At 49.3% G+C, this 25127-nt stretch overlaps 2 protein-coding genes and 1 long non-coding RNA gene across 3 annotated transcripts; 2 read left to right on the forward strand and 1 right to left on the reverse strand.

Annotated features, from left to right (window-relative positions):
• Window positions 1-2079: 2079 nt before the first annotated feature.
• On the reverse strand, window positions 2080-2901 carry LOC136357412 (uncharacterized). Its single transcript, XM_066312667.1, has one exon. It carries the CDS (start codon window positions 2899-2901, stop codon window positions 2080-2082), a length of 822 nt encoding a protein of 273 aa, XP_066168764.1.
• Window positions 2902-3698: 797 nt separating this feature from the next.
• Window positions 3699-6066, forward strand: LOC136357342 (uncharacterized). The gene is made up of 3 exons (XR_010742617.1): window positions 3699-4305; window positions 4623-4703; window positions 5830-6066. It is a non-coding gene; the product is annotated as an uncharacterized lncRNA (long non-coding RNA).
• A 10622-nt stretch (window positions 6067-16688) lies between these two features.
• On the forward strand, window positions 16689-20589 carry LOC136357413 (uncharacterized). Its single transcript, XM_066312668.1, has 5 exons — window positions 16689-17217; window positions 17388-18332; window positions 18555-18691; window positions 18806-19510; window positions 20152-20589. The coding sequence occupies exons 1-5, from the start codon at window positions 16689-16691 to the stop codon at window positions 20587-20589; spliced, it is 2754 nt and encodes a 917-aa protein (XP_066168765.1).
• Window positions 20590-25127: the final 4538 nt, after the last annotated feature.

The following is a 25127-nucleotide window of genomic DNA, read 5'->3' on the forward strand; positions in this document are numbered from 1 at the left end:
AATTGTTTTTGTTGCTTAATAATTATTTCCGGTGCTCTGAAAATTCAAGTAAAATTTGAGGGCTCCTTTTAGACCAAGGAGAATTTAACAAAAATTCTCCGGGCCACATTTGAATTTTTCTTGTACGTATTTTAGTGTTTGCCAATTTCTTTTTGAATTTTAATTAATTCTATTATTCCTTTTAGAAAATGATTTTTATTTCGGGATGAATTTATCAGGACGTGACACCTCTTGCACTAAAACACATCCGAGTCCGTGGCGGGACGCGTCGCAATAGACTTGGAAGTCTTTTCTTTGGTCGGGCAGAATCAGAACTGGAGCGGATACTAATTTCTTCTTGAGCTCCTCAAAACTCTTGTCAAACTCAGCTGTCCATTTAAATTTCTCATCTTTCTTAAGCAACTGGGTCATAGGTCTGGCAATGCTTGAGAAATTTTCAATGAACCGACGATAATAACCCGCGAGTCCAAGAAAACTTCTAATCTATGACACGGTCTTAGGTGGGGTCCACTTGGTAACTGACTCCACATTCGATGGATCGACTGCCACGCCCTGAGCTGTAATGACGTGACCCAAGAATTTGACCTCCAACAGCCAAAAGTCAAACTTGCTGAACTTGGCATATAATTGGTGCTCCTTCAACTTCTCGAGTACCAGACGGAGATGTTGCTCATGTTCTTCTTCGGACTTTGAATAGATAAGAATGTCGTCGATGAATACCACAACAAACTTGTCCAGAAATTCCATGAACACTTTGTTCATCAGATTCATGAAGAATGCAGGTGCGTTGGTAAGTCCGAAAGACATAACCATGCACTCGTACAACCCATATCGAGTGGTGAAGGCCGTCTTGGGAATATCCTCTTCCCGAATTCTCAACTAGTGATAACCTGATCGCAGGTCGATTTTAGAGAACACTTTAGCCCCCTTTAGTTGGTTGAACAAATCATCAATCCGTGGCAAAGGATATTTGTTCTTGATTGTGACCTCATTGAGTGCGCGATAATCGACGCACATCCTCTTTGCTTTATCCTTCTTCTCCACAAAAATGACCGGAGCACCCCAAGGTGAAGTACTTGGTCGAGTGTACCCTTTCTGCAGCTGCTCATCAACCTGCTTCTTGACCTCTGCTAGCTCGTTGGCTGCCATTCTCTACGGCCTCTTGTAAATTGGGGCAGTTCCTGGTGCCAAATCAATCCGGAATTCAAATTCTCTCTTGGGTGGCATAGTAGTGAGATCTTCAGGGAACACTTCGGGATACTCGCAGACTATGGGGATATCCTCCAATTTCGGCGAACTCTTCTGCTCGGTGGTCACAGGTTCCTCCACTTCAATCTGGTTTAAGGAGATTCTCTGCTTTGGTGAGGCCGGTGACTTGTACACCACGGTTTCTCCCTTCTCATTGGTCAAGGTGACTGTGCGATTCGCACAATCAATGACTCTCTTGAACTTGGTCAGCCAATCCATCCCAAGAATGACATCTAAGTCTTTGGATTCGAGAAGGATAAGGTTGGCTAGAAATGGTGATCTTTGAATTTCTATTAGCACTGAAGGGCTATAACTGACCGAGGTTGAACTATTTCCTGGGGTATGAACCCTCATTGGTGTACTAAGCTCTTCTTTTCTTAACCCATGCATCCCCACAAACTTCTTTGAAATGAAAGAATGTGTTGCACCAGAATCAAAAAGTACTGTAGCAGGGACTGAGTTGACAGAAAACGTACCCAGTACGACCTCTGGTGCTGCTTGCGCCTCCTCTGCGGACGCGTGGTTGACACGAGCCTAGACAAACCTTGGCCCAGCACGCCTTGGCTTCGGGCATTTGTCAGCGAAGTGGCCAAGCTCGCCACAGTTGAAGCAGGACCCTGGCTTTGTTCCAGTCTCCTTCTTGACTTGCGCAGATGGAGCTGACTGTGCTGGTGCCATTGGTGGGCGCGGAGCTGCACTGCGATTGGGCTGACCTCCATGGTGGTTCTGGCTGCCACTGGTGCCATGGTGGAAGTTGCTCGAGTTGAAAGGGCGGTGCTGGCGGACGATCATGGTGGTAGGTCCACTCTGCTGTCCGGAAGTGACGCGCGGTCACGGGTGGCTTCCTTGGTTGGACCGGAATTGCGCTGCCTTTCTCTTCCTGTCCATTTTGTTGCGCTGATCCTCCTGACGGATCGCTTTGTCAACCAGCTTCTCAAAATCGGCGTAGTCTCCAGAGATCAGCTGGTTGGTCAGCTCGTCATCCAGGCCTGCTAGGAATTTCTCCTGCTTCTCGGCGTCAGTACGGACATCCTCCGGTGCATATCGCGCTAGGCGATTGAACTCATGGAGATACTTTATCACTGTCCTGTTGCCCTGGTGGAGTGCCCGGAACTCCCTCTTCTTCTGTGCCACAACCCCGTCAGGCACCTGCGCCTTCCTGAAGCTGCGACAGAACTCCGCCCAAGTGACTTCCGTGCCTAGCGGGCGGGTGGCCATGTGATTGTCCCACCAAGCTGACGCGGGACCCTGGAGCTGGTGTGTAGCGAAAGCAACCTTCTCCTGATCATTGTACTGTAGGAGATTGAGCTTCTTCTCTATAGCGTGGAGCCAGTCGTTTGCCTCCATAGGGTTGGTGGTACTGGAGAAGGTGGGTGGCCTGACACGTAAGAACTCCGGCAACTTGGACTGAGGGCGAGGGGGACCAAACTGCTGCTGCTGCTGCTCGGCTTGCTGCTGCATCCTCTGGTGCATCTGCTGCATCATGGCTGCCATCATCTGAGTCTGATGAGCCATTACTTGGGCAAGGGTCAGATTTTTGGGGAGCGGTGGCGGACCATTGCCGGAGTTGCTGTTGGGATGCACACCGTCGGTGCGCTCTTCGCCGTTGCTGCCCTCGCCTGTTGTACGGCTACCATTCCTGGTGTAGACCATCTGGAGGAAGAGCAGACGGGGGGGGGGGGGGAAGAAGAAAAACAGATGCTCAGGAACTAAGCTTTATTATACAGGAATTTAAACTGCAATTGTTCTGATTTGAATTAAAACACTTAAACAGCAAGCAAATCCTTATTATGACAGCCATATCATCGGCACATGATATCGACCGTCGATTGACCCCCAAGCGAACAGACCTAAACACTCAAACTAACAGACAAATACTAAGCAGTCGATAAACTAGGGGAAAACGAGCCTAATGCTCGGAACGGCTCCTGCGGTCGGTGGAGTCGAAGGCGTCCTCCTGCTCGTCGCCAGGTCCCTCTGAGTGGCTCCTGGACTCTGGCAAATACGTCTCGTGTCACATCCTGATTTTCGTTTCAGGATTTATAAATTATTTAATAAATTAATAATAGAATTTATATTAAATGTTCATTAATTTACAAGTGAAGTTAAATGTGGGAAATAAAATTTCCTAAATATAAAGCATGGATGGATTTAATTTTTATTAAATTCTCCATGGTTAATTATACTCTCTGGAATATTCTCGGATTTTTCGGAGCTCAATTCCTAATTTTTAATCTTACAAAGAGCATTTCAGTGATTAATTTAATTGGAAAAGTATTTAAAATCCCCTTCTCCTTTTCGGGCCGAAATAGGAAAAGTTCAGCTTCTGTCCTCGGCCCATTCTCCCTTCCTTTCGGCTGGCCTTATCCCTCCTCCAAAGTCTGCTTTGTGTCCCTTTTTCAATCGGGCCAAGAAGTAGAAGCCCAGCCAAAAGTCTAGTTTGCCTCCCTGCTACAGTGTCATCTTCAATCTCCAGCCGGCTGGAGACAGAGCCCGAGCCAGCCGCACAGTACCTGTATAGCCGCGGTTTTCCCCTCCAAATCCGGCCTTTTATCTCGTGTATTTCCAAAATTAGTTGAGGGGAAATACTCCTCTTATCCTCCTCTATCTTTACCCCCAAAAATCGGAGCAAATCGTTGAGTATCTTATCCGAATCAAACTCGTTTTCGAGTTTATCTCCAAAACCGAGTTTTTGATTTCCCGGATCGATTTCTTGCGGGAGGAGTCCGATCTCTTCAATCCAAGGCTATAAATAGGACCCCCTAGTCCTCCTCTTTCGTTTGCCCCCTCTCCCGTCCTCTTCCGTGCTCCGTAGCTCCGTCGCCACCGCCGCCAAGCAAACCGCCGTCGCCGGCCGAGCTCCATCCGCGTCGCGCCGCCGCCTCCGTCGTCGCCGCCGGTCGCCGTCACCGCCGTAAGGTGCGCCGAGGTGTGGAGAAGCCCGGCCGCTCTCTCCCCGCTGTCGCCGGTCACCGGAGTCCCGTCGCCGCCGGTCAACCGAGCCGCCGCCGTCGCCTCCTCGTCGCCGGCCGTCGTCGGTCGTCGTTTGGCACGAGGGTGAGTATCGTTGGGTTCGTCTCGTCGTCCTCTACGTGTTCATGTCCTCCAAAGTCGCAGCCGACCATCCAATCTCCGGCGAGGTCGCCATCTTGGTCCGGCCATTGATGAGGTCATCATGACGTCATCATCGTTTTTCTTTTTCCTGTTTTTCTAATAGATTAAATCTTCGGAAATTCATAACTAAATCATCGTAACTCGGTTTTGAGTGGTTCAAGTTGCTAAATTCATCTAAAATCATGATCTACATGTTTGTTTACTTTATATGTACTGTTTATTTGGTTTTTATTAGTCTTTTTCTTCGTTTTGCGTGTTAGCTTGTCGTTTCCGTCGTTGCGAAGGTTCGTGAGTGCGTCGGAAGTGATCAAGAAGATTACTTGAAGACCGATTATTGCAAGGCAAGTCACACAGATCCTAAACACAATCCTTTGAGCATGTTGATCCTATATTTAAATTCTCTATTTATTTCAACTGTGCATTTATTTTCGAATGTCACCGGGTGGTGTGAACTTATTCCTTTGTTATGGCCAATTTGCATTGATTACTTTATTCCTTGATACCTTGGGTTATTATAACTTGACTAGTTGGGCTTTATATATTGGTTCAGCTAGATATTAGTTATGATTGCTTAGCCATGCTTAGAAACATTAGCACACTATTGGGATAACTTATGACTCACTATTATTTAAGGATGGCTTAATGATAGTTCACGATGGTCAATCGTGATTGGTTAATTAATTACTTGCCAACTAAAACTTGATAATGGTGGGTTGTGAGCACATGGTTTTGAGAGTCGTGCTCATGACAATTAAGGACCGGTTCGCGAGCTACTGTTGTGAAACATTTATCGTGCCAACCACAAGCCAGCGTGGGCAACGGCTTTATCTTTTGTGTAGCGTGATTCATTATAGTGCGCCAGACTGAGAAGTGGCGAGAAGTCCACGGGGGTCGCTGGGGAGTCCATGCCTCTGGTTTTTGAGGGGGTGATTATGATCCAGGAAAGGTGCGCTGTAATGGATTATGTTGTGCAAGGGGTATTGTCACAACTCCTTTCCGAGGTACCGTGGTGGTATTGAGGCACATGGTGACATGATGTGGGGTTGTGTCTTGTGGGTACAGTGGTACACCTCTGGCCAGAGTAAAACTATTCGAATAGCCGTGCCCGCGGTTATGGGCGGGTTGAGCAATGTTTTTCGTGATTAGTCTCACACCTCTCACAATAATTATGGATGTTATACTTGGTAATAATTTGCTTAGCTCCTGGTTTGGAGTTAGATCTGTACAGCCGGGTATGGTTGTTCAGGATGGTTGGGCCTGTGCAGCATGGGTGTGCTGTTCAGTGTTGATTAAAATTTTTAATTAATTACTCTACTGTTTTACTACTCTTAACTCTTTGCTAAATGCTGCTTTCGCAAATGAGCCTATATTATGCCATCCTTTGGTATCCTTGTGCACTTGCATATTTGCTGTGTGGCTTGTTGAGTATGTCATATGCTCATTCTTGCAATAATCATCAAACCTCAGTTGAAGATAAAGGATCCAGAAGGAGAAGACGTTTGGCTTATACCCCAGTTGAGCTGCCTGTGAGAGTGGAGCTGAAGCCATCGCTAGACCGTTAATTCCGCTGCTGTTTTCTTTTCTTTGTAAGTATGTAACGTTATTATTAAGATGGATTTGTATATTAAATTGTCAGTTTGTGTACCTCGGCTGATTCCTGGACGAGGATTTTATGCACAAATTAGTTCGGAAATTACTAGTGAATTTCCGGGCGTGACATCTCGCCGCTGCCCGGCTCCGAGCCACTGGAACTGCTACTGCTGTGGTCGTGGCTGCCACTGGGAGTAGCAGGCAACCAACCCCCGTTACCACTGGCTGGACCCCTGACGGCTGATGCAGGAGCGAAGGAGAGAGCGGACGTGGGAGCTGACACTGGGACAGGAGCTGGGACTGGAGCTGGAGCTGCAGGAGCTGTGGGAACTTCTGAAACTGCGGGCGGAACTGGAGGAGCTGCTGGAGGTGCAGGCGGAGGTGGGTTCCTAGGCGCAAGCTGAATGCGCACGGGTGCCGTCGTCGACTTGCGGGGCGTGTTGCGGATCCGGACTCCTCCGGGAATGGGGAGACCCTTCAACTGCGCATTCTCCTTCTTCAGGCGCGCGATTTCATCCTTCAGAGCTATGATCCTCACGAGCTTCCCGTCATTCAAGGCCTTGGACGCCTTGCGTAGATCCGAGTGCATCCTGTCCATACCCCTCATCACGGCACACATGTGACCAAAGGTGGTGTCGTTCTCGCCGGCTGTCGGACGGAAGGTGCTGACGTCATCGCCACTTGCTCGACGAGGGTGAAAACGGTACGCCGTGTTGCAGAAGATGTAGTTGTGGCGCTTCCGTAGTCTGGCCATCATCAGCTATGCTGCCTCCTGACAGGTGTGATCTGCTGTGCCTCCGGATGCCTCAACCACCATGTTAGCGAGACAGGTACCCACATAGCCATGAACCTCCGGGCGAACACGGTGAGGGAACTCACCACTGAGCGGCAGAACAGTCGAATACTCGGGCACATTGGGGTAGCCCACCACCAGTGTCATGCGAGCCAACTCTGCCACAAAGTCATCCATGGCTTCTCCGCGGTGATTGGGTGGGTGATCGGCCATCTAGAGAAGACAAAGGGGTAGGATCAATGCATGCTCAAATCCAATTTAAATGAAACAGTAAAAGACTCAAATAAAATAAGCTAATAAGAGCGGAATTTTATGCATAGATCATTTTTGCATGAAGGCGAATAAATAAGACGAACTCACATAGCAATAAAATAATGAGAAAATTAGATACATACTAATAATAATAAGAGCATAAATACCTTGCGACCCATATTCCTGAGTTAGGACCTAATGCATTCCTCCCATCAAATCCTGATTGACTGTCGAATAAATTTGAAGTAATTTTACTAAAACCCTAGACTGACCTGATTTGGCAAACCCTACTTAAAAGAGCGACCAAAATTTTCCCTTGCACCACAAGAACAGATCCCAATTTTCCCAGAACAAATCCATTGCAAAGAACATATGGAATCAAAAGGATTCAGTGGGCTCTTAGGTTTTTTCATTTGGCTTGTCCTACGGTCAAGGTCGGCTCTGATACCAACTTGTCACGCCCAGAAATTACCAAATAGAATTCCAAGCAGAATGTGCATTAAAATCCCCGTCCAGGACCGGCCGGGGTACACAAACGACAAAGTTGACATACAGATCCACGTCTTACAAACATTATAAAAGTCTTGACTTGGTCTGCAGCGGGAACACCACTCCACAGGCATCCTCGACGGCACGGACGAGCCTACTCCTCGGAGAAACCACCATCTGACGCATACTCGAATTCTGGGGTTTGGGGAAAATAGAGCAAGGCTGAGTACTACCCACTGTACTCTGCAAGTCATACCGGAATGGGGGTATGATGCAGGGAATTATCAAGGGATAGCTATAATGGTTCATTTGCATAAAGCGAGCATTTATAAACAGAAGTTGAAAGCAGTAAAACAGTTGTAATAATTAAACAATATTAGCCATCCACTGTCCAACGCTAAACCACATTGCAACAGGCCCAACCATCCACCTATATTATTCAATTCCATTAGACTAATCTAGAGTGAGTCTAATCACGGTGAATCTGGTTGACCGCCCATAACCGCGGGCACGGCTATTTGAATAGTTTTACTCTGATTAGAGGTGTACAACTGTACCCACAAGACATAGCCCCACAACACGTTTCCGTGCGCCGACATGCCACCACGACATACCGGAAAGAGGCCGTGACAGGACCCTTCGCATAACCCCCTCTAACCAAGCACACCACACCTCAGGTTTCATCCCCACTCCTCGCAAGGCAACGGGCAGTCCCCTCTCGTGCCTAGGTGAATCCGGAAGCCGCATAGGCCGTCGTAGGGCCCATCCAAACTCCATCACGCCCACCCTTGCCTGGATGCGTCGGCTAGAGGAAAGCTACACTACAAGCCCAGCCGTTGCCCATGCTGGCTTGTGGTAAGTACGAGGAATTCTCCCAGGGTTTACCGCAAACCGGTCCTTAATTGCCATGGGCGCGACCATCAAAACCATGCACCCACGGCCCACCATTTAATATATTTTAATTAACCAACACCGGAGCGGTGAGCATTAACCAACATCATAACTAGAATCTGATTAATGTAGTCCCTCATTGTGTGCTAGTTGAACTAAGCAAAGCTAAACATTCCCTAGTCCAATCTCTAGTCATGTTACATCCCAAGTTAATAAAGGAACATGGTACAAGATGGCATGGCTATGACAGTAGGTAAGCATCCCATAGTAATATTATAAAACAATGCAGAATTTGAAGGGAAACAATAGAGCATTTGCAATATAGGATCAACATGTTCAAGTGACAAGCATGACTTGCCTTGCTCTATAGCTGGAGGAACTTCAGCGACTATTTCAAGGTAAACCGGAGCGTCGGGAGAGCCGGAATCTAAGCGACATACAAAGCAAACAATACAAACAGGCTATAAGACTACCGAAACAGAGATCAAAACCATTTTTAATAGATTCTACACATTTTTCTTGATTTACTAAGACTTCAATGGGCTTAAACGGGGCTCGGATGAATTAGTTATGAATTTTAGAAGATTTACTGTGTTTTTACTATAAACAGAAAAATCCTTAATTGAATTATTGCGCAATAAATAAATCCCGAGGAGAGAGAGGGGCTGCGCCGACATGCGGGCCCCACATGGCGGTGACCCGAGGAGGGCAGTCCACGGCGGACCGGGTCCACGGACCGGGAAGAAGCGGCGTACCACGTGGCGCACACGCGGCACCGATGTGGCGCACACGCGGCGACCACGCGGCGGCCACGCGGCGGCCACGCGGCGGCCACGCGGCAGCCGAACCGACGTCCCTGGGTAGATCGGACGGCGGGGAAGGGGGGGCTCGCGGCCGGCACGCGCGGGCACGGCTCAAGCCGGCCCGGCGGCCATGGCGCACGGCGGCGCGGCGCGCATGCGGCGGCGGCGCGAGACGGCGACCGGTGGCGACCGACCAGCGGCGGAGAGCGGCGGCATCGCGGCGACGCGGGCGGCGAAGCGGCGGCGATGCGGTTACGCGGCGGCTAGCGGCGCGGGAGAGAGAGAGGGAGGGGAAGGGGACCTCACCGACGACGACCAACGACGGCGAGCGACAGAGGGCGGCGGCGTTAGCGGGACGAGCTCCGGGATCACCTAAGAAATCGAAAAGGAGGGATTAGAGGGAGAGAGGCAAAAGGGAGAGGGCGAGGACGCCGGCCGAAGGCGGCGGCCATGGCGGTGCTCACCGGCGCACGTCGCGGGGAGAGTTCCGACGGCGGATTCCGGCAGGGAAGGGGTGGACGGGACGGCCCGCACGACGGTGAACGCGACGGCGTCAATGGCGCGGCTCAGCACGGCGGCTAGCGGCGGCTAGCGGCGACCGGAGCGGCGGCAGCAGTGGCGGAGAGCGGGGCGACGGCGCTAGGGTGTTAGAGGGCACGGGAAAGCTCGGCGAGATGGGGAAAAAGAGAGAGGGGGTGGCGGTGGAGCTTAAATAAGGGAGGAGGAGCTCGGACGTGGCCGGTAGAGGCGGGAATCGCCGGCCGACGTGGGGAGTGGAGGAGGAGAGAGAGGCGGGATTCGAAATTTGAATCCCGGCCATCTCGGGCGCGGGCGCGAGCGGGAGAGATGGGGAAGTGGGTGGGGGGAACGCGGGCGCGAGGGCGACGTGGGCGACGTGGCCCGGGAGGCGCGGGAGCGGGGCGCGGCGGCGGTTGAGGGCGCGGCGGCTCCGGCTGGAGGAAGGGGACGGGCCCGACAGGTGGGCCCCACCTGTCGGCGACCCCAGGGGAGAGGAGGCGGGTGGCTGGCTTGGCACGGCTCAGCTGGGCCTCGGCCTTCGGCTGGCCCAGCAGGGAGAGAGGGGGAGGAAAAGGAGAATGGGCCGGCGGCCCATTCGAAGGAAAAAGAGAAAAGAAAACGAAAGAAAAAGGAAAATGGATTTTCCAGGGATTAAATATTACTTGTGCTCAATTTTAATTGGTTAAAATTATTTCTAGAGCTCTGAAAATTCCACTAAAAATCTTGTTAGCGTATTTCGACATGTAGAACTCCAGAAAAATTCCACTTGCCAAGTCCGATTATTATTTGCATTAATTTATTAGGGTTTTCTCTTGCTTTTACACCGATATTTTCTCTGGTGGATTATAAATTCAAATTAGGCTTGGAAAAGAACTTCAGGGTGTGACAAACGGCCTCACCGGCCGGCCACGCCCCGACCACGTCGCACCAGGCCATCCCGCCGCCGGGCCGCCTGGTTGCGCCTCGACGGGCCTTCTCGCCGCCTGGCCGCTCCTCGCCGCGCGGCCGCCCCGGCTGGCCTCACCGCACGGGGCCACCTCGCCGCCTCGCCGCTCCGCATCCCGCCGCCTGGTCGCGCCGCGCCGCCACCCCGGCTGGCCGCGCTGCATCGTGCCACCCCGCCGCCTGGCCGCGCCGCCGCCGCACAGGCGCGCCATCACCGGCCGGCGGCCACACATGGCAAGTAGCACCATCACATGAAGGAAGGGAGCAAAAGGAAAGAGGAAGAAGATATGGAAAGAAAGAAAAAAAAGGGGGAAAGAAAAAGAAAAGGAAAGAATCCTGAGATTTTGCATAAACCCTTGCTGTTTTTGGAAATTAAGTGCATGTTCCTCTGCATTGGAATATTTGAATTTTAAACCCTGAATTTTCCATAAAACACACAAATAACCCTCTGTATTTGGGATATTTTTTTGAGTGGCATTCGGAATTTGCAAATATCACCAAAATCATATTCTCGCATAAGAAGGGACCACGGACATTGACTTTTGACCTCGACTTTGCAGGTACCTTTTTATTGCTGATGTTTATGATTATGAAATTTATTTATCGCATTTACGATTATTGATTATTTGTGATGCTTTATTACTTTTAATTAATATCGTTGCGGTAAAATGTATAGAATCGCATAGTATATATTGGAATTATTTGCGGGAATTGTGTGTGCCATTATATTGCAACACTTGTGCATTTTACCTGCATTTAATTTGCGCATATTTTTGAATATCCGAAGATGACTTGCATCGCGAACTAGAAGTTCGCCGGATCTCTGACATATGCACTCAATGTCGAAATTATATCGGACCTTGCAGCTCCATGACATCATTAAAACATAGCGCCTTATTCACTTATTCGACGGGATTGATCAAGCACTTCAATCTCTCATCGGTGCCTCCAAGCTACTCTAAGGAATGAGTATGCTAGATGGATAAGTGCGTTGGTACTCTTTTGACTGCACGGAAGAAGCAGCTTAGAAGATAATGGTGCAAACCCTATCTCTTGTAGAGTAAGTACTATGAGCAAGATTGGGTATTTTTTCGACTATGATTCACTGAGCAAATGACCCAGAGAGTACGGTAATCCGGTGCACCGAATTTGCACCGAATACTATGAAACTCTTGATGTTTTACCCGAACGCGACGAAAGTCGCACGCAAGCATCACTGGTGCACATACAAGAAGTATGCCTAACTAGTTGATAATAGAATTGCGTATCATTCGAGATAGTGTTCGTTAGAAGAACATTGTCTTCCCAAACTACCTAGCACAGTTGATAATGAATTCAACACGAGTAGCTAGCTCGGTGTACTTACCTCAATGAAAAAAGAGGACAAGGGGGAGTAGAACACATGTCAAGGTGAAAAATCTATGAACATGAAAAGAAAAGGACAATCCTAATAGCACACTCATCATGAATTGAGGGGGAGAGCTCCTAGCCTATTTTTATGACTATGGACATATAATCTCCTATGCTAGACAGGATCAGCCCTGAAATTTATGTCAGAATGCCATAGCTGTTGAGCAAGAAGCTCGCTATGAAGTTAATTGAATCCGATGTATTGGAATACTTCGTTGAATCAATATACTTCGTCATCAATTGTTGCAATTTTTTTGAATATAGCATTGCATCGAAGAAATGGTTCTTTCCCAAGTAGAGCACACATTTTCCCTGCAATAGAGAATTATTTCCAGTATAAAATAGCATATTTAAGGCATTTACTATTTTGTTGCTCCTTTCTAGCACATAGTTATAATGCTTTAAATTTTGTGTAGCACCCAAACATAAAAGAAAAAATGAATTGTGGTCCGCATAACCACAAATAACACTTTAAAGAGAAAGAGGTATTTTCAGACCCATAGAACTGAAAATATTATGATCGTTGCAAGCAGCAGCAACTGATTTTGTCGGCCTAGAAAGTGCCACGGTCATATTACCTATGGAACAAATGATGCACTTTATAGAAGTATCTATTGTCCGTCAACCCCGCTGAACTCTCTAAAAGTGTGATGATTTGGGCTACACCTTTTAGTAACGGATTTTCAGCCATTTTGGTCTTAGAATTATAAGAATGAACATTACAACTCGTATGATCATAGCACATATATGCATAATTTTCCTAAATCATGAAGATTTGTGTGCCAGTATGCACCGACATGAGATCAATGCATAAACTGCATATAGTTCTAGCATCCCTGAACTGGATTGCGAAGAATATATGTGGCTCCCATTTGGTACTGTATGGATAAATGCGCTTCCGAAGTAGCAAACATCCAGTGTCTCTTAGACACCATGTCTTTGCCAAGACTAATACAGCAAGATCACGTGAACACCAATTGAACTCACTAAATCATCTTTAGAAGTCCGCGAGGACAATGATAGCATTGCATTTAATGATTGGTGAATTGACAGCACGAATTACCAAATATCCGCATGAACAGATCAAGTATAAGCTATGAATTGCAATATTTGCTATATCATTGTTGTAATACCTGCAGTAGAAAAGGACATGTAGTCCTCAAAGTTGCGGACTCTGAAAGAAAATTCAGACCATCGGCATGAACATCCATCCTACAACTAGTGCTATTGCATCTTTTTGGTTTATGTACATATCCCACTATCATAATGCGTTGCAAAAGGCTCTCTCCGAAGGTCGGAAACCTTTTACGGAGATAGTTATGAAGCCTAAATTCCTTGACAAATAAGAATTATTTCCAGTCATTTAGGGGGAGAGAACGAACCCCTAGATAGGAAATGTCAGGAAATATGATACTAGAAAGGGACTAATGCATGTTGCACCGCACTAGTGAATGCAGTTTGCATAAAGAATTAAAACTGCCAAATCACTTTGTAAATACTTTTGTGATTTCGAAGAGTTTGACTAAGTTGCATGAATGAAATGCACCGAAGGAGGGTGATACCGAAGAAAGTAAAGGTACCCCTCGTCTTGTCTAGAGGCCTCGAACAAATAGAATTGGACAAGAAACTCCGGTTCCTCATGCCCCTAAAGTAACCGGAGACGTCTGGTGAAAACAGGGCAAGAGGGACTATCATACTCAAAGTCACAAAAGGTACCCCACCGAATAGAAGGGGAGCCAGTTGAGATCCGGCAAACGGTACGGAACCTCCGAATAGGCGTACCGCACCTTCCCATCAAGGAAGAAAACTAGCTGTTGGAGTGCACACTAACGCTGGTACATGCCCACATTAAGAAGTATTAAGCAAGAAAAAGAAGAAGAAGCATATGAAAAATGCATATCCTCGTATATCCATGGATACTCGCATAAAGTCTCATACAACCAGTAGAAATTGGCAATGAGACCTATCATGGGCAATGTCTCTTTTAGACAACAAAACTCGTTGGCAGTTAACCAGGAGTTGAATGGAATTAATGAACTAGAAGTTGAAATGAAGAACTCAACCTGAATGATTGATAAGCATTGAAAATAGAATCAATGAACGCATTTCAGGAGTTTGGATCGGACACTTGCATAATAGTACATGAAGAAGTACTAGGTCCCGAACCAATATAAAAGAATAAAATAAACCAGAAAAGAATTGAATAAAACAAACTCGTTCGTTTTGAATTTGAGTTTGATTTGAAATATTTGGCTGAATCCAAATCATGCTTACGCTTGCAGCTAAAGGCATGCGACAGATGGAAGTCTAGTACATCAGTCCAACTGCACTTAGGAATGTTCATGGTGCATAGCTTTGGAATAGTCTATTATCGCCAAAATGGGACGGAATTCCTAAACACGAGTGTCATAGCAGCACATGAATACTTGGCTAAATGAACTAAACCAAACTAAGCATCGTTGAATTGTTCAGAGCCTCGGCATGGTTTTGAGAGATGGTTACCCGCGACAGCAATCGCGATTTGAAAACTATCTCAACCCCCACCATTTATGAAATTAAAGCAGCATATGTCGCACATATGCAAATGAGTTATGTGAGAAGCAAACTCACTAAGCATATGAAACCTCAAGCTCTTCTATGTACATGAATTGCATAGAAGCAACGAACTAAGTCATGTGGAAGTCTTGCAGATTCATCCACTAACTCATTATTTACATGTTCCCTTGAATAGGTGTGCCCAAGAAATCGGAATAATGAAACTTAGAGAAATGCAAAATTCAGGGGGAGAATTTCGCTAACTCATTTCAGAATCTTGATATAGAAAATCAAGTACCCAAAATCAATCTAGAAAGATTGAACGAAGAATTGGGTGAATTGTACTCTTTTTCCCTTGGATAAGTTTTCCCAGTAGTTTCTTATCAAGGTTTTTAATGAGGCAATCCGTGCGACATTGCAAGCGTATGCTATGTACTCTTTCTCCAAATTTTTCCCACTAGGTTTTTGTGGAGTTTTGATGAGGCATAGACATCACGAGGTGAGTGCCCAACGGGGAGTGTTAGGAAACCTATGGGCTTGGGCCCATGAAGGCCCAACCTGTCAGGGTTACGGGTTAGGCATACCCTCTACCCCACGACATACGTCACATATCGACAAGGCATATCCACGTGTACACGGACAAATCCTTTAGCACCTAAGGAAACTTTTCGTAAAGACAACAGACAAGGAGAGACCTTCTCGGACAAGAATTGGGTTACCTACGTATCGTATCAGGTCTGGTATATTCGAGTCCTACTCGGATAACGCCCAACCAACGGTATAAAAGGGACCCCCCGGGGAGGGCATAGATCATCGAATCTCAGAGCCAACACAACCCATACAGCCTGCGAAGTCGGAGCCTGCAAGGAGCCAAGTCGACGAGAGCTAGTCGAATCATCTTGACTACGATCTCGCCGAATCCCCCGTGTTCCGTCTTTTCCTGTGTACATCGTGTTTTCCACCATATAATCCCATATCAACTGGATTAGGGCTATTACCTATCAAGGGGTCTGAACCAGTATAATTCTCATCTTTTGTTTGCTAGATGTCGTATTACGTAGATCCTTATACCGGCGTACCCCAATACCCTCTATATCCGGTCTACGGGTATCCCCCGTCGACAGTGGTGCGCCAGGTAGGGGAACTTGGTATTCAAGGTTCTACTACTATGCCATCAAGCTTCGTCGACAACAACATCAACACCAGCTCCGATCAAGTTCTTCCCACAATCATGCTGGTATGGACTCAAGTCGGTGAAATCATTTACTCGGTTTACACCACAATGCCAATCTCAACCGGTCCCCCAATGACCAGAAACGAGAACGCGGTGGCTACGAACCAAGATGCCTCTACGTCGAAAAATCCACCCGTTGAAACGGAAAGCGGATTAATGACTACATCCAAGTTCGTGAAGGATTCTGATGCGGCCAGGCCTTGTCCCTCCGACACAAACCACGGGCCAGCAAAGATGACTTCCGAAACTATCAAGTCTTGGTGCCCTATCCATAAAAAGAAGAAACATACTCTTCAAGATTGCTGGGCATTTGCTAACGCTTGTGCTGAAATCCGCGCCTGCAAAGAACGTGGAATTCAACGCACTTCTTCAACTCGGAGCGTCTATTGTCCTATACATAAGACAAAGAATCACGACCTCTCAAATTGCAAGGTTCTACTCAGCGCCATGAGAACTCCGGCTTCTAAGTCATACATCCCCGTCCGGGATAACGACAGGGAACAAGGAGCGACTCCGGCCCCAGATCGATTCGTTGGGGTAATCGATCTCAATCCCCAAGAACCATCTGTTTTACATCTCCTCGAAGACTATGGGTCATCGACATCAGACGTGGCGCGGGAGGTGTTGGCCATCGATGACGTTGGCACGTTAGCATAAGCAAACGCGGAGACAGCAGAACAATCGACCACCCCAGCCCAACATATCAGGGCTGTTCAAGCCATATTGAGGGAAACACCATACGATCCTGTTCTGAACAACGACCTCGAGCGTTGGACGGAACGACTACGGGCATCGGTGGCTAACCTCAGCAACGCGTTCGAAGAAGCTGCCACCGCGGCGCAACAAAACCGATCACCCATCGGCGATGCTAACGGTGAAATTCCAGAACATAGAGAATCACCTCAACGAGCTACCCCCCCACCTCGTGGCACGGGTGACCTTCGAGATCAAATCAACGGGCGCCGAGAAGCACGACGCACACGGGATGAAGCGAACCGCTCTCGGCATCATGTCTCCTCACAACGCCATGATCGAGGAAGTCGCCCAAACGAGAACCGAGACCACGATGATCGTGATCGGCGAGGGCCAGACAACACTAGTCACGGCCGTCGCCGTAACGATGAAGATGGAGGAGATCGGCGTCGAGACAACAACGAGAGACGAAGACAAGATTCCCGAGATCCAGGTCGTCACCCTCGTAATCGCACGCCGGAACCAAGCGACCCATCGTCATCATCGTCATCCTCCGCGTCCTCTTCATCGTCAGACCGACATCCACGAAGGTCACGCGACCACCGACAACCCACCACTCCGAGCGCTGGGTGCAGGGCTTTCGGTCGTTCCCTACGTGATGTCCGATGGCCTGAGAGATTTCGACCCAGAGCTATTGAAAAGTATGATGGGAGCACCGACCCAGAAGAATTCCTTCAAGTCTACTCGACAGTGCTTTATGCCGCTAGAGCAGATGACAACGCGTTGGCAAACTATTTACCAACCGCGTTGAAGGGATCTGCACGATCGTGGCTGATGCATCTCCCCCCCTACTCAATTTCTTCGTGGGCAGACCTGTGGCAGCAGTTTGTCGCCAACTTCCAAGGAACATACAAGCACCACGCGATCGAAGACGATCTTCACACGTTAACACAGAACTCAGGTGAATCTTTGAGGGAATACGTTCGGCGCTTTAACGAGTGCAGGAATACCATCCCCGAGATCACCGACGCTTCTGTAATTTGCGCCTTCAAGTCTGGCGTCAGAGATCGCTACACTACCCAGGAGTTGGCAACAAGGCATATCACAACTACTCAAAGTCTATTCGAGATCGTTGAAAGATGCGGCCACGTCGACGACGCACTAAGACGCAAGAACGATAAGTCGAAGACTGGGGGAGAGAAAAAGTCAGCCGCAGACACATCTGAGTCGAGCAAGAAGAAAAACCGCAAAAATGGGAAAAGGAAAGCTCAAGCGGAAGTCCTTGCAGTAGAGTACGCGAACCCTCCCAAGCGCCCGGACCCACAAGGCAGCGACACAAAGAAATCATGGTGCCCCATACACAAAACAGATAGACATTCTCTAGAGGATTGCCTTGTTTTCAAAAAGTCACTCGAGAAGCACATGGCGTTTGAAAAAGGTAAGCGAGTACGCGTTGTCGAGAAGAACGAGGAGTCGCCTCCTCACGAAACGGACTCCGCATACCCAGACTCTGACCTCCATGTTTCGCACATCTTCGGCGGTTCCACGACGTACTCCTCCAAGCGAGAATACAAGAAAGTGGAGCGTGAAGTTTGTTCGACATGGCAGGGAGCTGCACCCAGGATAAAGTGGTCTGACCAGAAGATGGAGTTCTCGGAAGTAGACCATCCCAAGACCGCAGTTATCCCGGGACGATATCCGATTGTGGTCGAACCCCCTATTCGGAACATCAAGGTAGCACGAGTCCTCATTGACGGAGGCAGCTCGATCAACCTCCTTTTTGCCAGCACTCTGGATGCAATGGGAATCCCACAAAGTGAGTTGACGCCAACTGATCAACCTTTCCATGGGATTACTCCCCAATCATCATCCAGACCTTTGGGCAAGATTACGTTGCCTGTAACCTTTGGCCAAGCCAACAACTTCCGAACAGAGCAGATCACCTTCGATGTCGCTGAATTCGATACAGCTTACAACGCCATCAGCGGGAGAACTGCACTTGCGAAGTTCATGGCCGCATCCCACTACGCATATCAAGTGCTCAAGATGCCGGGACCGAAGGGAACAATCACTATTCAAGGGAACGCAAAACTGGCGGTGCAATGCGACAAGCGAAGCCTCGACATGGTCGAGCAAACGCCCACTCCACCCGCCACGTCTGAGCCACCCAAGAAAGTGAGCAAGCCAAACAAGACGCCGAAGCCGGACGGTGCCATCAAGATCGTTCCGCTCTCTAGTGCTAACCCCGACAAGACTGTCAAAATCGGGGCTACACTAGATGAGAAATAGGAACTCGCGCTCATCACCTTCCTCCGCGACAATGCCGACGTGTTCGCTTGGCAACCGTCCGACATGCCGGGGGTCCCCAGGGAGGTGATTGAGCACAAACTCATGGTGCGACCCGATGCTAAGCCAGTCAAGCAAAGACTGCGGAGATTTGCACCAGATCGAAAACAAGCCATACGAGAAGAGCTCGACAAACTTCTCAAAGCTGGCTTCATCAGGGAAGTACTCCATCCAGAGTGGCTTGCCAATCCAGTTGTGGTGCGGAAAGCCAATGGTAAATGGAGAATGTGCGTCGACTTCACAGACCTCAACAAGGCGTGCCCCATGGATCACTTCCCTCTCCCTCGAATAGACCAACTGGTGGATTCAACAGCCGGATGCGAACTATTAAGCTTCCTCGACGCTTACTCTGGCTACCACCAAATCAGCATGGCGAAGGAGGACGAGGAGAAAACAGCGTTCATCACCCCGTTCGGAGTATTTTGCTACGTTAAAATGCCCTTCGGATTGATAACAGCTGGCAATACTTTCCAACGCACGGTCCAGGGCGCACTTAGCAATCAGCTTGGCAACAATGTCGAAGCATACGTCGACGACATCGTTGTCAAAACCAAGACAAGCAACTCATTGATTGATGACCTCCGGGAAACGTTCGACAACGTCCGACGATATCGTCTCATGCTCAATCCAGAGAAGTGCACGTTTGGAGTACCGTCGGGAAGCTACTCGGATTCCTTGTTTCTGGCAGAGGAATAGAGGCAAATCCCGAGAAGATCAAAGCAATCAAGAACATGAAGTCGCCCACAAGACTCAAGGAAGTACAGAAGCTAACCGGATGCATGGCAGCGTTAAGCAGATTCGTCGCCAGGATGGGAGAACGAGGACAACCTTTTTTCGCCTTGTTGAAGAAACAAGACAAATTTGTATGGACGCAGGAAGCCGAAGAGGCATTTATTGCACTCAAGCGCTACCTATCAAACCCACCTGTACTTGTTGCTCCCCAACCTAATGAAGAATTATTTCTTTATATTGCCGCTACGCCACACTCCGTTAGCACTGTCATTGTCGTCGAGCGAGAGAAAGTACACCGACCAGTCTATTACGTCAGCGAAGCTCTCCATGACACAAAGACAAGATATCCACAGATTCAAAAACTGCTCTACGCAGTCATCATGACATCAAGGAAGCTACGCCACTACTTTCAAGCCCACAGAGTCACAATTGTTTCCTCCTTCCCTCTTGGCGAAGTCGTGAGAAACAAAGACGTTGTCGGCCGCATCGTGAAATGGGTAGTCGAGCTAAGCCAATTTGATGTCCACTTCGTGCCGCGAACAACCATTAAATCTCAGGTACTCGCCGATTTCGTGGCCGATTGGACCATGCTAGATAACAAGTCAGATAACCAAGGCGACAATAAGACATGGATAATGGCGTTCGATGGTGCACTCAAAAGCCAAGGAGCAGGGGCTGGATTTATCTTAACATCTCCATCCGGAGATCAATTCAAACACGCAATCCACCTCAACTTCAGGGCAACCAACAACACTGCAGAATACGAAGGACTACTCGCCGGGATACGAACCGCAGCCGCACTTGGGGCCAAGCGACTAATCGTCAAAGGGAACTCTGAGCTAGTCGCGAACCAGGTGCACAAAGACTACAAATGCTCTAACCCCGAGTTATCCAAGTACCTTGCAGAAGTCAGGAAGCTCGAGAAGAGGTTCGACGGGATCGAGGTCCGACACGTCTACCGCAAGGATAACGTCGAGCCAGACGACCTAGCCTGACGCGCATCCAGACGAGAACCGCTCGAGCCCGGCACCTTTCTCGACGACCTGACGAAACCCTCCGTAAAAGAAGTCAGCGGCGAATTCGTCCCAAGCACCCCCGACATCAGCTCGGAGGTCATCGAGGCAGAACGCACCGTGGCTGACATTGAAACAACGGATGACTGGTGCACCCCGCTAATCAAATTCATCAATAGCGAGGAGTTACCCGAAGACGACATAGAGGCCGAGAAAATAACCCGTAAAGCAAAAATCTACTGTATGATCGGCAACGATTTATACAAAAGAGCGCCAAACGGGATACATCTCAAGTGCGTCTCTACCGACGACGGCAGACAACTCCTCCTCGACATACATGAAGGCATATGCGGGGCACACGCCGCCGGACGGACATTGGTCGGCAAAGCCTTTCGACAAGGATTTTTCTGGCCAACAGCCCTCAAAGATGCATGCGACATGGTCCAGCGATGTGAAGCCTGTCAATTTCACAGCAAACACACAAAGCTACCTGCACAAGCGCTTCAAACAATCCCTCTGACTTGGCCGTTCTCGTGCTGGGGGCTAGACATACTTGGGCCATTCCCACGAGGACAAGGCGGCTACAAATTCCTATTTGTGGCAATCGACAAGTTCACCAAAGGGATCGAAGCATCACCCACTGGAGAAATCAAGGCCGATAAAGCCATCAAGTTTATCAAAGGGATATTTTGCAGATACGGACTACCGCACCGCATCATAACCGACAACGGCTCCCAATTCATCAGCGCCGACTTCCAAGATTACTGCATCGGCTTAGGAGTCAAAATATGCTTCGCCTCGGTCTCTCACCCTCAAAGCAATGGACAAGTCGAAGGGGCAAACGGCATAGTACTACAAGGGATAAAAACCCGCATCTACGACAGACTCATGTTACACGACAAAAAATGGGTTGAAGAGCTCCCATCAGTACTATGGGCCGTACGCACCACACCGACAACGTCCAATAAGGAAACACCATTCATCCTCGTGTACGGTTCTGAAGCCATGCTCCCCGGTGAGCTACGACATCAGAGTATTCGAGTACAGAAGCATTCCGACAAGAACCAGGATGAACAGTGAGACATCGATGTAAACCATCTCGAGGAGCATCGTGAGCGAGTTGCCGTTCGAGCAGCAAGCTACCAACAGGCCCTCCGCCGTTATCACGAGAAGCGCATCCGAGCACGCATACTTTCGATCGGCGACTACGTCCTCCAACGAGTTCAGACCCAAGCAGGGTGAAACAAACTCTCACCAAAATGGGAAGGACCCTACACGATCACACAAGCCTTGCGGCCAGGCGCATACAAAATCGCAGACGGCGACGGTCGCGAATTAGCGAATTCATGGAACATTGACCAACTACGTAAATTCTATGTATGAGTCAATACCATTGTACCTGTAAGCACCCTTACAGTATCAATAAAGACTACTTCTTGGTCCCATATAATGACCAAAGTGTTTTCACCCAACAACCCCTCACTCTGACGACGCCTAGCGTTGAAACCTATCCTTATGTCCCTTTACGCCGTCTCGACAAGGCCTCCGAGGAACCCAAGGGTTCTTCGGCTGGGGACGCCCAGAACTGATAAGGCCTTGTCAGATCCTTCAGAGATGAAAGACCATGTAAGATCTGGTCGTGTAAGAGTTCTCGCCGTGCGTATTAACCAAACCGTGTAATTGGAAACCAAGCTTTCCAACTTCACGGCTGGGGGCTAGGATCAGAGCTTATTCAACCAAGACAGGCCAGGGGTCCAAGAGCCTTGTCACCCGAGGACATCCCTCCGACGACAAGGCTGGGGGCTAGGGAGAGTGCACAACTCAAACGGCTAGCTAAGGTCGTTAACTGAGAACACGCTCTTTCACACGACACCCAGAGTAAGAAACATTTGTTAAAGATATATTTCTTTATTCACAAAATATTCCTTACAGTTTGTACATAAATATTTTGTCGCATTACATCTTTTCTCCAAGATATCTCGTTGCAGGGTACTAATCCTACCAAGAAGGCCAACGCCAGTCCATCGATTGGAAAATCTTCTCGGCCAACGGCGACATCGATCTCGCGAGATGGTCTATCTCCGCCGGATTCCTCCGAGAACGACCAAAACCTTCGCGGAGGAATTCGAGGTCCAGGCGTGGGCAGTGATCTCGTATGCAGGCCAACACATGTCCTCCGGCATATCGGCTCGATCGACAACACTCTTGCTTCAAGGCCTCGTCGATACGCTTACCGATGCCATCGAGTTGAGCGCAGGCCCCGTTGAGCCACGAGATGTACCCGGCCGCCGATTCCTCAGGACCGCGGGCCACCCGAAGATCCCGGCACACCCTCGCCATCGAGGTGCAACAACTCTTCAAGTAAGATGAGAACCACACCTCTCGGCCTCGGAGTGTTTCCACAGCTTGATCTTTTTTCACGGCTAACATTGCCCTCTCGAGCTCCGCCACTTCAAATTTCATCTTCCAGTATTGGATACGACGATCTTGGGTCGCAAGGGCATTCTTGAGATCTGCTAAACGTGATGGTTGTTAAGACAACTCAGAAACCACCAAAACAGCATCAAGGCTGACAGGATTACTCACTTTGGTCAGTTGTCGTCACTTCGACCTCCGCATCAACAGCTTGGTCCTCGACGTTATGCACTGCCTGCGGTTCAAACTCGAGTACCGGGATTACCGCCAGTGACTCAGGCTGCCCGCGCTGCTGGACATCCTCATCATCGGCATCTCTACAATCGATAAGATAGATTTTCGAGATCAATGGTGAACAAAGGTGGCAATCATACGCATAAGGGCAACCAGAGTTCAAAATTTACAAGTCGGAAAAATACAAGAAGCCCTACTCTTCAAAGAGAGGAAGGACAGACTCCCCCAGATCACCGACTTCCTCCATCACCTCCTTCCGCGCGTCCCTTGCCGCTCCCTGATCCAAGACCTCGCGCAAGTCGAGTTCAGGACGTGACAACTTCACGCAAGCGAGGACGTGGTAGGCCCCGGTGTAGATGCCGTTAGACATCTCCTCCGCAATCCTGGCTGCGTGCTTGGAGGGAATTTCCCCCATCGCCGTCGCCAGCTCCGCAAGAGAAGAGGTCAACGAGAACTCGTCGGGATTCGCCGGAATCGTGGACTTGACGCCGCACTCTTCGGCAAGTTGGTGGAGACCGGTGTAGGTGACCCGCAGTGAACCTCGGATCTCGGAGAGGTTATCCCCGAGTTCCGACATGCGGTCCTCGAGCCCTTTGCGCTGGCGCTCGTTGCCAGCCACCAGCTCCCTCATCTTTGTGAGGTCCTCGCGGGCTTCGGCCAGTTCTCGCACCAAGCGCTCAGCGCGCGCGTTGGCCGCCGCCATCTCCGCCCTCGCCTCCGAGACCTCGCGTCCAATACCACGAGCACCGGCCTCGAGAAGACGCCCCATCTCAGCTTGGAGCTCCTCCCAGGTGAGGATGGCCTCCGGCGGACCACGGCCTCCAGCGAGATCGCTGGCAGGGCCGCTGGGTGTTGCTTCCCGACTCACGGGAACAACGTCAGTAGATGCTGTCACGGGGGATGTGCTAGAAGTTCCTCCAGATTTGGCCCGACCAGCCTTCGACCGCGCTTCCCTGTCAGCTTCAACAGATCAAAATCCCGCTCAAATAAAAGATGCGAGAATCTAAAAGTTCCCTGACTTACTTCTCGCCGATTATCACAAGGCGTTGACGACGCGCAGGAGGAGGAGATGCGTCAGAAACCTGCGAAACCATCGACACGAAGTGAGAATAAAACCTTCCTCACTACTTAGCCTAATGATAAGGTGAAAGTTACCGAGGAAGTCTCCGCTTTGCGACGATTTCCGAGCGCAGACGAAAACTTCCTCAGCTTGGTCGGAGCCTTGCCACCGCTGCCGGTGGCGATGTCGGACGCCTCCTTGACCACCTTCTCCTTCAGAGAAGCCGCCACCTGATGATCCGCGAGCGGTCCGATGACGTCAGTCAAGGGAAGGGCCTACGCTAAGTCTGATCACAAGCTGATTTCGAACAAAGAAGGAAAAGGACATTTAAATAAACTCACATTGATTGCCTCGTCGCGTTCTGCCGCTCCCCTTTCACAAAGGGGTGCGGGGATGTCGCTCGTGGTCGTCAGGCCGCTGATCATCACTTGACCACCGCGCCGCTCCACACCGTCGCTGCTCAGAGCTGTCAAGAAAGAGTTAATTTTTGATAAGTTGAAAGGGAACGCGAGTATAGGCATATCAAAATGAATACAAGAAGGATACCCCGAGGAGAAACCCGGGTCGCGTCATCTGGCCTGGAATAGTTATATGCCGGGTGGGCCCGAGCCTGGAGCGGCTGGATCCGCCTACCAACAAAGTCTGCCACGACTTCATACCCCGATAAGCCCCGTTCTCAGAGATCATCGATGATGTCGATAAACGATTGGAGAGAGGGGGTCAAAGGGGGCTTGGCGGTCCAAACCGGAATCTTGTCCGGTTGCTCCTCAGGAACAACGAGGGCAGGATTCAAGTCCTTGATCTCAAGGTA

Source organism: Oryza sativa, chromosome 7 (genome assembly GCF_034140825.1).
Source record: "Oryza sativa Japonica Group chromosome 7, ASM3414082v1".
Taxonomy (NCBI): domain Eukaryota; kingdom Viridiplantae; phylum Streptophyta; class Magnoliopsida; order Poales; family Poaceae; genus Oryza; species Oryza sativa.

Excerpts from the sequence above, each read along its gene's own strand:
- LOC136357412 (XM_066312667.1), bottom strand. The coding sequence starts at position 2,901 with ATGGTCTACACCAGGAATGGTAGCCGTACAACAGGCGAGGGCAGCAAC.
- LOC136357413 (XM_066312668.1), top strand. The coding sequence starts at position 16,689 with ATGCTAACGGTGAAATTCCAGAACATAGAGAATCACCTCAACGAGCTA. Across the intron at positions 17,218-17,387 it reads CGACCCAGAGCTATTGAAAA|ACCTGTGGCAGCAGTTTGTC; the intron begins GTATGATGGGAG and ends CTTCGTGGGCAG. Across the intron at positions 18,692-18,805 it reads CGTCTGAGCCACCCAAGAAA|GAACTCGCGCTCATCACCTT; the intron begins GTGAGCAAGCCA and ends GATGAGAAATAG.